Raw genomic sequence first — 13,841 nt, 5'->3', positions numbered from 1 at the left:
TGACTTTTTTCAGTACATTTTGGGTGCTGAAAAACTAGGCTTATACTCGAGTATATACAGTACTCTTATCTGCAGTATTCATCCCGGCATCCAAAACTGGGAAGCAGACTATCTAAGGCGCACCACGCTGGACCCAGGGGAATGAAAACTCAAGCCAGAGTTTCTCCAACAGATCGTTATCAAATGGGGTCAACTGTGCCTAGACGTTATGGCATCTCGGTTCAACACTCAGACCCCAAGATTTCTATCAAATGTCCAACGCGGACGGAGTAGACGCACTCACCAGCCCATGACCTTCCCAAGGTCACGTCAGAGTTTCATCTTAACCAAGAGATCATTCTACCGTCATTCTGCCCTTAACCGGCCAATAATCGAGAAAAACTGCATTCCCTGGACGATGTAAGGGTGCTAACGTTTTATCTACATAGAACAGCTGATTTCAGACTTTTTGATGCCCTATTTGTGCTGTTCGGAAACAACAAAAAAGGTCTACAGTCCTCCAAACACTCCATAGCACTATGGATAGTTGCAGCCATACTTGAAGCTTATAGGGCTGTGGAAAGAGAAGCCCCTTTCCTGTGAAAGCACACTCCACTAGAAAAATGAGCGCTTCCTGGGCTCTCCACAAATTTGCATCAGCAGAAGCCATATGCAAAGCAGCTACTTGGAGCTCCTTACACACCTTTTCAAAATTCTATAGGCTAGATGTTATGGCCTCCTCAGTGGCGGCCTTTGGCAGTAATGTGCTACAAGCAGCAGTAGCACAGTTAGTTCCTGCATTATAAGTTATACCAAGTGTTTTCTCCATCTGTTAATGTTACTACCCCCCCCCCCTTGTTCTTCTTTTGGACGGCTTTGGGACATCCCCAGTTGTCCTGCACTGACAGGTAGGGCCGCCAGAGAAAGGGAGGTTTTCTTACCCGAAAAATCCTTTTCTCATAGGCCTGTACAGTCAGTGCAGCATCCCTCCCTGTTGGGGTGCCGGGTTTGTGCTGCTCGTCACTAAATGATAGTAGTAGTAGTAGGTAGTTAGGTTTCTATCTCCACCGGCAGGCTCTGGTACAAAACTGGAGGAAGAGGTGGAGCCACAATGGAAAGAGAGATGGGAGAAAGTTTATTTCAGTTTGTCCTGCCTCCAGAGAGGATCAACTTAACCCCAGTCGTCCTGCACTGACAGTACGGGCCTACGAGAAAAGGATTTTTCTGGTAAGAAAATCTCTATTGATATCAACATGTTGATGTATTTCTTGTCCTTGGGTGCATTGATATACTTCTTTATACTTATTCGAGTCCATTTTTTCATGCCTTTCCTCTTATAGATGTGCTTTTCCTTTAAATTATTTACTGATGTTTGGTTTTACATGGTAACATAGTAAGTTGGGTTGAAAAAAGACATACGTCCATCAAGTTCAACCATAATGCCTATATATAACCTGCCTAACTACTAGTTGATCCAGAGGAAGGCAAAAAACCCCATCTGAAGCCTCTCTAATTTGCCGCAGAGGGGAAAAAATTCCTTCCTGACTCCAAGATGGCAATCGGACCAGTCCCTGGATCAACTAGTACTAAGAGCTATCTCCCATAACCCTGTATTCCCTCACTTGCTAAGAATCTTCATGTGTCCTCTGGAATTCCTGCTCCGTCTGCAACAAACTCACCTCCATCAATGACCTTTTCATCACTAAATTGCTTAACTTATTTGCAATAACTGAGACCTGACTTTCATCTACTGACACTGCCTCATCTGCTGCTCTGTCCTTTGGGGGAGCTACACCTCACACTGGAAACAGGGCAGGGGGTGGGGTAGGACTCCTTCTCTCCCCCCGCTATTCATGTAAAGTCCTTCCACCTCCACCTTCTCTTGCATTTTCCTCATTTGAGGTTCACTCTATTAGGCTCTTCGCATTGAGGTCATATACCGACGTCCTGGACCAACCTCACAATTCTTTGACAACTTTTCTGCCTGGCTTTCTTACTTCCTTTTCTCTGATTCCCCATGCATTGTACTAGGTGACTTTAACATACCTGTTAACAATCCTAATGCCCCTGCTGTCTCTAAACTCCTTTCACTAACATCCTCCTTTGGGTTATCTCTGTGCTCTGACTCCCCCTCTCACTCCAATGGAAACTCCCTGGATCTTATATTTACAAAAGGTTGTTCTATCTCAAACTTCACTAACTGCCCTTTCCCCCTCTCTGATCACAATCTGCTAACATTTAAACTCTCGCTAACTCCCACTACTGTCCCCCAAACATGCATACGTGCAATCCCTAAACACATCACATCTCTCTTCTTCCTTTGACTCTCTTCATTCTAACATCCTAACTGTCTCTTCTCCTAATCAGGCTACTTCTGTCTACTACAACACACTCGCCACTGCCCGTAATGAGCTTGCTCCTGCCAAGACAAAATGCATGAGGCCCAAACCACTCCAACCCTGGCACACTGCTCATACCAAATCCCTCCAAAAACAGTCACGTACACTTGAGCGCCGCTGGCGCAAATCAAGATCAGAATCAGATTTCTGCAGCTACAAATCTACTACTCTGCTCTTCTATAATACCACCCTCTGCCAAGCTAAACAAACCTCCTTCACTGCACTCATTAACTCCCTCTCTAAAAAACCTGCACAACTCTTCTCTACCTTTAACTCTCTGCTGTCCCCTTCTCCACCTCCTCTGTGTTCTACGGTCACTGCTCAAACCATTGCAGAGAACTTTAAAAATAAACACCATCCGTAGTGACATTGCACAACGTAATCCCCATAACCATTCACCTCCCTCCCTACATGCTACCCAGTCTCGTCTTGGCTCCTTCTCCCCAGTGACTGATGAGGAAGTCTCAACTTTTGGCTCCCTCTCACCTAACTACCTGCCCACTTGATCCCATTCCCACCAAACTTTTACGCAATGCCAACCCCTGTCTTATCAAAGCCTTAACTCATCTATTCAATCTCTCGCTCTCTACTGGAATCTTTCCCTCCCAACTGAAGCATGCACTTGTAACCCCTATTCTGAAAAAACCCTCCCGTGATCCCTCCAATCCCAGTAACCTCCGACCTATCTCTCTGCTCCCATTCATCTCCAAACTGCTTGAGCGCCTAGTTTACAACCGACTGACGCTATTCCTCTCTGACAATGACCTCCTGGATCCCCTACAATCTGATTTTAGACAACAACACTCCACCGAAACTGCTCTAACCTGACTAACAAATGACTTCCTATCGGCTAAAGCCGAAAAACACTACTCGCTACTAATACTTCTCGATCTCTCTGCTGCTTTTGACACTGTGGATCACCCTCTTCTCCTCCAGTCTCTCCGCTCTCTTGGCCTTTGTGACACTGCCTTATCCTGGTTTTCATCTTATCTCTCAGATCGATCCTTCAGTGTCTCTGACAATGGGGAATCATCTTCTCCCTTGCCTCTTTCTGTCGGGGTTCCTCAAGGCTCTGTCCTGGGCCCCTTACTATTTTCTCTTTATACCTCCTCACTTTGCAAATTAATCAATTCTTTTGGCTTTCAGTACCACCTCTATGCTGATGATACTCAGATATATCTTTCCTCTCCTAATCTCAACCCAGAGCTTCTAACTCGTGTCTCTTCCTGTATGTCTGCTATCTCCACTTGGATGTCCCAACGTTACCTTAAATTAAACCTCTGTAAGACTGAACTGGTTCTTTCCCCCATCCAATGCCCACATTGTTCCCGAGGTATCTATAAAGATTAATAATTCCACCATCACCCCATCTTCCCAGGCCCGGTGCCTTGGGGTTATCCTTGACTCTGCCCTGTCCTTCACTCCTTTTGGAGCACTCACACAGCACCTGATCTGGGAACTAGCACTTATATTGTAGTGTCACCCACTGTGACCTACAGCACTTATACTGCATTTGCCTATTTGTGTCTGTTAGTTACCCTCCCATATAGATTGTAAGCTCTACGGGGCAGGGACCTCCATCCTCTTGTGTCTTTGACTCTTAACCTATTGCAACTGTATTTATCTTGTATTTATTTACTGTTATAATTTGTATTTATCTATTATTATCTTATTAACCTCCTGTTTGTATTAATGTATTCTACTGTACAGCGCTGTGTACATAAGTAGCGCTTTATAAATAAAGATATACATACATATCCAGTCACTTATCAAATCATGTTACTTTAACCTAAGAAATATTGATCATTTATCACCCAAGATGCTGCCAAAATTCTTATTCACTCTCTTATAATATCTTGCCTGGACTACTGTAACTACCTATTAATTGGCCTTCCCCTCCACAGACTGTCCCCTCTCCAGTCCATAATGAATACTGCTGCCAGGCTCATACACCTCTCCAACCGCTCCTCCTCTGCCATGCCACTCTGCCAATCCCTGCACTGGCTTCCCCTACCATCCAGGATAAAATTCAAACTAATGACTCTTGCATACAAAGCACTTCATAACTCTGCCCCACCCTACATCTCTGAACTTATCTCTAGGTACCATCCAACCCGCTTGTTAGGCTCCTCTACTGACCTGCTCCTCAACTCCTCTCTCATTCCCTCCTCACACACTCGCATTCAAGATTTTGCAAGGGCTGCCCCCCTTCTCTGGAATTCGCTCCCACAAACTGTCAGACTTTTTCCCAATCTCTCTGCCTTCAAGAAATCTCTAAAAACGCATTTATTTAGAGAAGCTTACCCTAATCTAGTTTAACATAACCTCAGTGTGCCTCTAAAAGCTATTGCTTTTATTGGTTTCATATATTGGACTTACAGAGTAACATATAAAGCAGTAAATAACCGATACAAGAGGTGAAGAGAGCCCTGCCCAAAAGAGCTTACAATCTACAAGGAGAAAGGGTTGAGACACAAGGTGTGGGAATGGGCATGACCAGAGTTGTGAAAGGTGTGGTACAGGTTATTACTTGTAAAGGATTCACTTACTATTGCCACATGCAGATTTCTTATTGGATCATTATTTTCAATAAATACATGACAACAAATATAATCATTTGTGTTTCATTTGTTTAACTAGCTTTTCTTCATCTACTTATATATAATATATAAGGTCTGTATAAGTCTGTACATATACGTATATATATGAACACTGGAGATCACTTGTAAAGGTTGAACTTGATGGAGCATTTTAATTATGTAACTATCTACTATACAAATTTATATTTGCATGCAACCTTTAATTAAAAAAAAAAAAAAAGTTAAAAATGGCACCTGTTGTTTTTGCAAACTGTCTAAAATCATTGTAAACTTTAGACCTTATAGTCTACCAAGACAAATAAATTTTTCTTCATAAACTAATATATTGTCATAATTTTGAAGTAAAATAAATATTTAATAACCCATGTTTTCACCTCATTGTCATTTTCATGAAAATGTTATTTGTTTTATTGCTTGGAATTCTCATTGTTTACACAATCATTAGACCGCAGCAGTCTTTGTTGTTTTAAATAGGGCCCAGACTCCTCTGGGTATTGACCCCAGTTAAACCCCACTAGTGCGCATCTGACCACGTTTTAGAGATTTACTTCACACTTCATTAATTTAGAATAAGGATTGTATGCACAACATTTCCCTTGGTATTAGGGAGAATAAGAACAGCTATAATGGTGGCATGCATTTCCTGTGGTCATGACTATTTTTTTTTTCATCTTGTTTAATCACACCTGATTTTTAACAGTTTACTTCTTTACCCCATAGGCTTTAATTTACCCACTCACAGTGGCCTCTAAATCAACAACCACCGCTCGCCACAATGCAGCCAATAAAATTCTAAAGAACATGTGTGAACATAGCAACACGTTAGTGCAGCAAGCCATGATGGTAAGAATACAGCCAGAATAATCACTTATCATTATTTTGTTTCATATAAGATATGGAGTTAGCTAGCAGTTTTGTCTTGTTATAACTAGGTAAGTGAAGAGCTTATTCGTGTGGCTATTCTTTGGCATGAGATGTGGCATGAAGGCCTAGAAGAAGCATCACGCTTATATTTTGGCGAAAGGAATGTGAAAGGGATGTTTGCTGTACTTGATCCACTGCATGCCATGATGGAGAGGGGACCTCAGACTCTTAAGGAAACCTCTTTTAATCAGGTATTTGGTTCTTCTATACAAGCCCAATTTATCCACAAGATTTACATTCAGGTGTTGCAGTCTTTTAGAAAGCACCAAGGATTACTTTTAATGGATGATGTCATGTTGTCAGGACAATGCTATTATTTCCAGGAGAGTTGAGAGAAGTTTGTAGAATCTTACTGCAGTACTTAGGGGCCCATTATAGCTTTTAGGTGCCAAAGCTTTTCTTTATTACAAAAGCCCATTTGGGCAAATTTACGAAGATGGTAGAGCTTTTTTTGGCAGGAAAAATAGGCCCCTGATTGTATGGGTTCAGGAATTTTCTTTATTTAAAAAAATTAAGTTGTAGTGTATCCCACAGTTTTTATTTATACTGCTTTATATATAGTTATTGATTTAGTTATTTGTATTAGCCATAGGTCAATGACATATTTTACCCGATCTGACAGGTAACAGCATGGCAGAATTGTTGCTGAAAATATGTTGCATTTAGGAAGCACACTAATATATCATAAATCAGTAGGAAAAAAAATCAGTTTGAGAAAAGGAATTATTAAATATTCATTGCAAACTGTGTGCATATAGTTGAAAATGTAATGCTTGAATGATTTGTGTCAATAGTACTGCATAACTAAATTAGAGCAAATATTAAATATAAAAAGAGAAAAGGGAAATTATAGGAGATTAAGACACTTTTCAAATGTATTCTATGATAAATTGCATTCAGGCCTGGATTATGCACGACTAGGCAATCTAAGGCTCTTGCGGTGTTAAGGACACTTGGCACCAGACGCAGTGACATAATTTAACAATAAATGTAGTGAATAGGGGATTGCAGTCATCTTATAGCAGTTGGCAAAGGCACAGAGCAGACAGAGTTAGCAGCTGATTAATTAGTTACCTCTGGCTGCACCTGTGGCTGTACCTGTGCATGGCACTCTGTTCTCTGTCTTGACTGTCTGTTCCTTCTGTTTCTTTGTGGGGGTGGTGGGACAGAGCTGCTTATGAAACTAACACAAAGACATGTTAGGGAAAGTGTTGGGGTTAATAAAACACAGTCAGGTTCACACCATTGGTGAGTGTGATATCATTCGGATAAGTTCAGTGGTGTGTGTATAGGAAATTGGGGCCCATGAACACTACTCTGCCTAGGGCCCCATTTAGTCTTAATCCAGCACTGCTCTACTTTACTATTGTTCTCCTTATTCAGGCATATGGTAGAGACCTTATGGAAGCTCAGGACTGGTGTAGAAAGTACATGAAATCTGGAAATGTAAAGGATCTCACACAGGCCTGGGACCTATATTACCATGTTTTCCGAAGAATCTCAAAGCAGCTGCCTCAGGTCAGACAAAGTGTTACACCTAGATTTATTGGTGCATAAAAAAACAGTGTTTCAAAGTGCTTTGTAAATCTCCTTGCTTATTTCACCATTATTTTGTGTTTTAGCTCACTTCTTTGGAACTTCAGTATGTATCCCCAAAATTACTTATGTGTCGAGATCTGGAGTTAGCTGTGCCAGGAACATATGACCCAAATCAACCAATCATACGTATTCAGTCTATTGCACCATCTCTTCAGGTCATAACCTCCAAACAGAGGCCTCGAAAATTAACCTTAATGGGTATGTGATTGCTACATTTTACATATTAGAAATGAAAGCATTTTGTTTCATAGCATATAGAGTTCCGTGAAGGAGATCTATGTTTTGAAACAAAACGTAAGCAAAGATTTGTGATGTTGATTTATTGTCTTAATCTAGAATGTATGTATGCTCTTGTTAGAGCGAAGGACTGTAGTACATAAAATGCTAGTTTTACATAACCCAATGGCACATATTAGAAAAAAAACAAAAACATATAGGCTTTATATTTTTAGTAAAACATTAATATATGGGTTTTATCTGAAAGCTGGATAATACCCTACCAGAGACAGTAATGGTTATCGTGCTGACTATATGCAGTGCAGTCACAGGCAACGTGGTTGTTGCTTGAAAATGTGTTAAGGAAGCATTTCAACATTATTGCACAAGCAGGGTCAGCAATATTACAGTGGTAGTCGAGTATTTTTTTGCATTTGCTGCCTGCCTGCCTGCTAGAGTGGGCATCAAAACATACTACAGTATCTGCCATTAATGTAAGATGCATGAATTCAGAATGAGACATTGGTAAAGGTACAAACAGAACATTTATTGTATTCAGTATGAATTTTAATAATGCATTAGTACTTGAATGCTTTTTTTGTTTCACAATGTTGACTTTTTTACTTGTAATTATTTCTTTAAATCATAAGACTGACATGCATGGGGTATACAGCCTGTGTGCTGTCATGTAGAGCTCTAAAAAGAAAATAAAAGCTGAGGAGCAGGAAATGTAGCATGGCTGTGCTATGGGGAACTATGGCTAAAATGTAAAAGTAATACAAGCACACTTTATAAATATAATCAGTTACAAATTTTGTACCATTTTTTAAATAATTAAGCTAGTCCCCACTATTCTGTTGCCTATCTTTCTTAAATCCGATTCAAGAGATGAAGCTTAAAGTAAATGTTCATATTTGCGATAGCCCCTTTACTTGTCTAGTTACCCCTAGCATCCAATCAGCAGGTATAATTTATTGGTCAAAAAAGAGAAGAGAAACTCACACTTTTCTAAGTAAAGTTCAGACTGCACTGGGTGTTTTCCACCCTAATTGATTAACTCCAATACAAAAACACTTAAGTGCTTCATCTGATTAAATAGTTAAACATAGCTTTTATTTAATCTTAAAGTTAAAAAGTGAATTTCATATAATCAATAAATAGTTACATAAGTTAAAAAAGTTATATTTACACGTTCATTAGTCTTTTGTTGGTTGTCTTGATAATCAATAGTAGATTAATATTAATCATTGTTCATGATCAGTTATCTAATAAATTACAAGGAAAAAATTCAAGAGGGTGAAAATCCTTGAGGTAGAAGTTCACTATAATATTTACACTTATTTACAGGGTAAATCACATTTCATTAGTCTCATGCATTATCACAGGAGATATAGATCTATGTATCCCATAGCATTGGCCTCATAGTAGTAAGATTAGCCAGATGAAATTCACTTTTTAACTTTAAGATTAAATAAAAGCTGTGTTTTAACTATTTAATCAGATGAAGCACTTAAGTGTTTTTGTATTGGAGTTAATAATTTATTGGTCAGCTGTTTGAAAACAAGGTCTGATTGGATACTATTGGTTACTAGATGTGGGCAAACTTAGAGCTTTTATATGTATATTACCTATATTACCCTTTATAGTATTTAAAAAAAAAAAAACAAACTCATTCTGAAGCCATTTTTCAACTCTGGAAAATAACCTAGTAGAGTGATACGTATATATTAAGCTTTTTTGGTTTCTTTGCTTTGGTTTCTTTAAACTATGTCCAGCCTACGCCTCTGGCCATGGTACCTCACGGCATAGAATGCAATACCTTATAAATGCCTTTGTCCCTCAATATACATAAAGAGGAGGAACTTTATAAACCATTTTTACCAATTATTTTGCACAGTTAAAGTCACATGCCATTATCATTTCAGGTGCATCAGTCTTGTATGTGTGTGGTTTTTGTTTTATGCACATTTTTCATTGTCTTTTTTACTTAAATATATACTCTATTGATTGATCTAACAGGTAGCAATGGGCATGAATTTATGTTCCTGTTAAAGGGGCATGAGGATTTGCGTCAAGATGAGAGGGTAATGCAGCTCTTTGGGTTGGTGAACACATTGCTGGCCAATGACCCGGCATCTTTACGTAAAAACTTGAGGTAACTGTGTTTGTCTGCATAGATTCCCATCTTCTCTTCCCTTAGTACAGTCTGCGCTGTATGTTCTGTTTATGCTTTCTACCCATTTCTAGTTTTGCTTTTGTGTGCCACCTTCTCAACAACCTTGCAAGTTCTGATTTTCTGAAAAGCCAAAGAAGAAAACTCCACACAAAAGTTTCAAATGAAGTAATTAAAACAGTGTATTTGTTCAGTAAAACAAAACTATCTAGCACCTTTTAGAAGAGCAAAGGTTTTTGTTATTTCTTGCACTAAACCAGTGCTGTCCAACTGGCGGCCCGCGGGCCGCATGCGGCCCGCAACCCCCCTCTGTGTGGCCCCCCACCTGTCTGGCTGCTTTGATGGCTTACTCTTGTGTAAGCTTTTAAAGTACAGTACTGTGATTAACTGCCCCCTGCATGGTTCTCACCTCAGATTCAGGCTGTAATCAGGCTGTATTGTTTAAATATGTAATCCCCTGTGTTGTTCACACCTTTTAATCTCTGTATTGTTCACCCCCTGCAGTGTTCACACCTCAGGCTCAGGCTGTAATCACCCCCATTGTTCCCCTGTTCACACCTCAGGAGGAGTAGATACCCACAAATAATCCCTGCATACTACAAAAAGAACATATACTGAGGTGGTACTGCAATTAAAAAGTTTTTTAATATATAGTTATTGTGCAGACTGTAGGAGCAGTGCCAGCATTGTGTCACTGTATGCTGCCTGTGTGTGCCATACACACAGGCAGCATAGGGCAAGCAGAGTATGGCACACACAGGCAGGGTAGGGCAGGCAGAGTATGGCACACACAGGCCAAGTATGGCACAAACCAGCCAAGAATGGCACACACAGTGAAAGTATGGCGCGCAGGTAGGGTAGGGCAGGCAGAGTATGGCACACACAGGCAGGGTAGGGAAGGCAGAGTATGGCACACACAAAGGCAGAGTATGGCAGGTTTTTGCTGTACTACAACCATTAATATGGGTATGGTCATGTGATAACATGGGTGTGGTTTCAAGTGGGTGCGGTTTCAAAAAGGGGAGTTGTCAAAACTGGCTTCCATTATCGGCCCTCCACCACGTAGGTTGGAAAAATTCCGGCCCTCAGTACAACAGAAGTTGGACAGCACTGCACTAAACATAGCAAACCGGGAAAATGGTAGATCATTAAATCACCAAAGCACACATAAGCCCTCTGAAAAATGGACTTTTGTTTAACTGTACACTGTTAATTATTAACCTCACAAGGATCAAACATGGAGTAGCTTTTGTTTGTCCTGTGTAACTCAAGAACTAAAAATAACCCTAGATTTTTTGTACTTAAGGGCTCTGGCACACAGGGAGATTAGTCGCCCGCGACAAATCTCCTGTGTCTCGGGTGACTAATCTCCCCCAAATGCCATCCCACCGGCGAAAATGTAAATCGCCAGTGTGATGGCATACGCGGTGGCGCGATTTCATTGTGATGGCAATCCGGGGAGATTAGTCGGCCGCGAACAGGGAGTTTTGTCGCGGGCGACTAATCTCCCCGTGTGCAAGAGCCCTAAAACAGTTGGCAAAATATATTTTCAGTACAAGTCTTATTCTCTGAATTCATGGTGAAGGGAGCATACTGCCCATTTAATTAAATGTTTACAGATGTGGATAGTAGTACCTTATTAAATAAAATCTCCCACCATTTTAAAAAAACAAACAAAAAACAATTGCTTAGAAAATATATTGCAGTTCGTGGGTAGGCTGTAGCGGCTATAGAACATTAAAACTGAAAAAAAAACATAGCTACCTGACGATCATGGTCAGCCAAATAGTCTATTACAAATTAGGACTCTCCTTAAATGTTTGATGTTAGTATATGCTGTAGAACCAAGATACTTATCCTTTTGATCGTGACTCAAAAATACACCTTGCTGTTAAGCTGGCCATACACGGGCAGATCCGCACGCTTGGCGATGTCGCCAAGCGAGCGGATCTTCACCCGATATCCCCACCTACGGGTGGCGATATCAGGGAGGCATGTAGGCGAATTTGATAGTTTGGCCCTGGGGCCAAACGATCGAATTCTGCATGTGGCAATGGGGCAGTCGGTTCGGGGACCGCATCAACGTGCCGATTTTCTAACCTAGCCGATCGATATCTGGCCAATTTCAGGCCAGATATTGGTCGGCCAGGCCCCTCGGTTCTGCCCCTACACGGGCTGATAAGCTGCGGAATCGGCAGCTATAATCGGCCCGTGTATGGGGACCTTTAGTTTCATCTTTAATATACTGGCATTTCTTTCGACATAATGCATATACTGAGGGTAAATTTTAGATTTAATCTGTGTCTCATTCAAAAAAAAAAAAAAGGTTAAGAACTACTGCTATAGAAGTTTGTTTTTTTAATTAAGCAAAGGAAATATTAGATTATCTACTAATTTCTATTGTTTTATTCATATCTGTAGTATCCAGCGATATGCTGTAATCCCCTTGTCCACAAACTCAGGACTGATTGGATGGGTACCGCATTGTGACACACTTCATGCATTAATTCGAGACTATCGTGAAAAAAAGAAAATTTTGCTGAATATTGAGCATCGAATTATGTTAAGGGTAAAACAGAATGCACTACATTTTTAAAGGTTATCTTGAAAGGAAGAAAGGCATTAAGTAGTAATGCATTTCTTTATGTGCAGATGGCTCCAGATTACGATCACCTAACGTTAATGCAAAAAGTGGAGGTTTTTGAGCATGCTGTGAACAATACTGCTGGCGATGACCTAGCAAAGTTACTTTGGCTAAAAAGCCCCAGCTCTGAGGTAAGAAAACACGCTTATATCATATTTATAGTTATACAGAATTGGTCAACAAAAAAAGAGCAAATAGTTGTATTTACGATTAACTGAAAAAAAGTGCAATCTATTAACTTGTTTTAATAAGCAAGAGATTGCCTTTGCAGTTATGATATGTTTTATTCATTTAAGACTTGGTTCTCTATGCATATACTCTCTACACTCTATACTTTATTTACTTGATTTTTTTTAGGTCTGGTTTGACAGACGAACAAATTACACACGTTCCTTGGCAGTGATGTCTATGGTGGGATACATCCTTGGACTGGGAGACAGGTCTGAATTAGTTAATATAGCAGTATTTACAACTAACTTTAATAGAATTCTGTGCAAAAAAAGCTTTACTAGCCTAGCAGTTTGTTTTTATGTCTGTTAGTAGAAAAGCACTGCCTTCTTTAAAAAATGTAATTCTCCAAATAGGAGATTACATTATGCACTATAAATGGAGACCATGTTCCACTGCAGTTTGTGCATGGTTAGGTGTTACTTTATTCATTGCAGGCACAGATGTATAGAGATCTACTATAAGCACCTCTCTATTACTGTCAACTGGAAAAAATATGGGTCAGTAGGCTTAAAGGCTCCAAAATCTGTGAAAACACTTAAGATGCATAGAGCACACTAGATCAATTCAATTTCCTCATGGATTCTTTGAACACTAACATAATTTTCTCTTTTAACACACACAATCGGGAATACAGTATGGTTCCAGATTTTGGTGGGTGTGTCTGCATAATGCTTATTTGATAGTACAATCACATGAAGCACACAGACTTGTCCCTTAAGGTGGCCATACACGTGGCGATCTGACGATGTTTCGTACGACCATCGGTCGCACGAAACATCGTAAGATCCACCACACACCATTCAGGGCTGAATCGGCAGGTAAGGAGGTAGAAACAATAGGATTTCTACCTCCTTCTGCCGATTCAGCTCTGAAAGGAGAATTTTGGTCAGGCGCCTTCTATGGCGCCCGATCAAAATTTTCAAACTGGTCCGATCGGCGAGTCGGCCGATATCAGCAGCTTCCTGCGATATCGGTCGACTCGCCGACATACCCATACACGCACCGATTATCGTACGAAACGAGGTTTCGTACGATAATATCGGTGCGTGTATGGCCACCTTTAAAGCGATACTGAC

General features: G+C 40.3%; 1 protein-coding gene across 3 annotated transcripts in view; it reads left to right on the top strand.

The window, feature by feature from the left end:
• mtor (mechanistic target of rapamycin kinase) overlaps window positions 1-13,841 on the top strand; it is a 156,248-nt gene that overhangs the window by 135,321 nt on the left and 7,086 nt on the right. For all 3 annotated transcript variants that reach the window (XM_031905510.1, XM_031905511.1, XM_031905509.1), the window contains 8 exons: window positions 5,699-5,821; window positions 5,911-6,093; window positions 7,286-7,420; window positions 7,525-7,699; window positions 9,737-9,872; window positions 12,312-12,459; window positions 12,543-12,665; window positions 12,892-12,974. In XM_031905510.1, the coding sequence (XP_031761370.1) occupies window positions 5,699-5,821; window positions 5,911-6,093; window positions 7,286-7,420; window positions 7,525-7,699; window positions 9,737-9,872; window positions 12,312-12,459; window positions 12,543-12,665; window positions 12,892-12,974 (1,106 nt within the window). The remainder of the gene's footprint in view (window positions 1-5,698; window positions 5,822-5,910; window positions 6,094-7,285; window positions 7,421-7,524; window positions 7,700-9,736; window positions 9,873-12,311; window positions 12,460-12,542; window positions 12,666-12,891; window positions 12,975-13,841) is intronic.

Source organism: Xenopus tropicalis, chromosome 7 (genome assembly GCF_000004195.4).
Source record: "Xenopus tropicalis strain Nigerian chromosome 7, UCB_Xtro_10.0, whole genome shotgun sequence".
In the NCBI taxonomy this organism is placed as follows: Eukaryota; Metazoa; Chordata; class Amphibia; order Anura; family Pipidae; genus Xenopus; species Xenopus tropicalis.
This window is presented reverse-complemented; position numbering and strand designations above follow the sequence as displayed.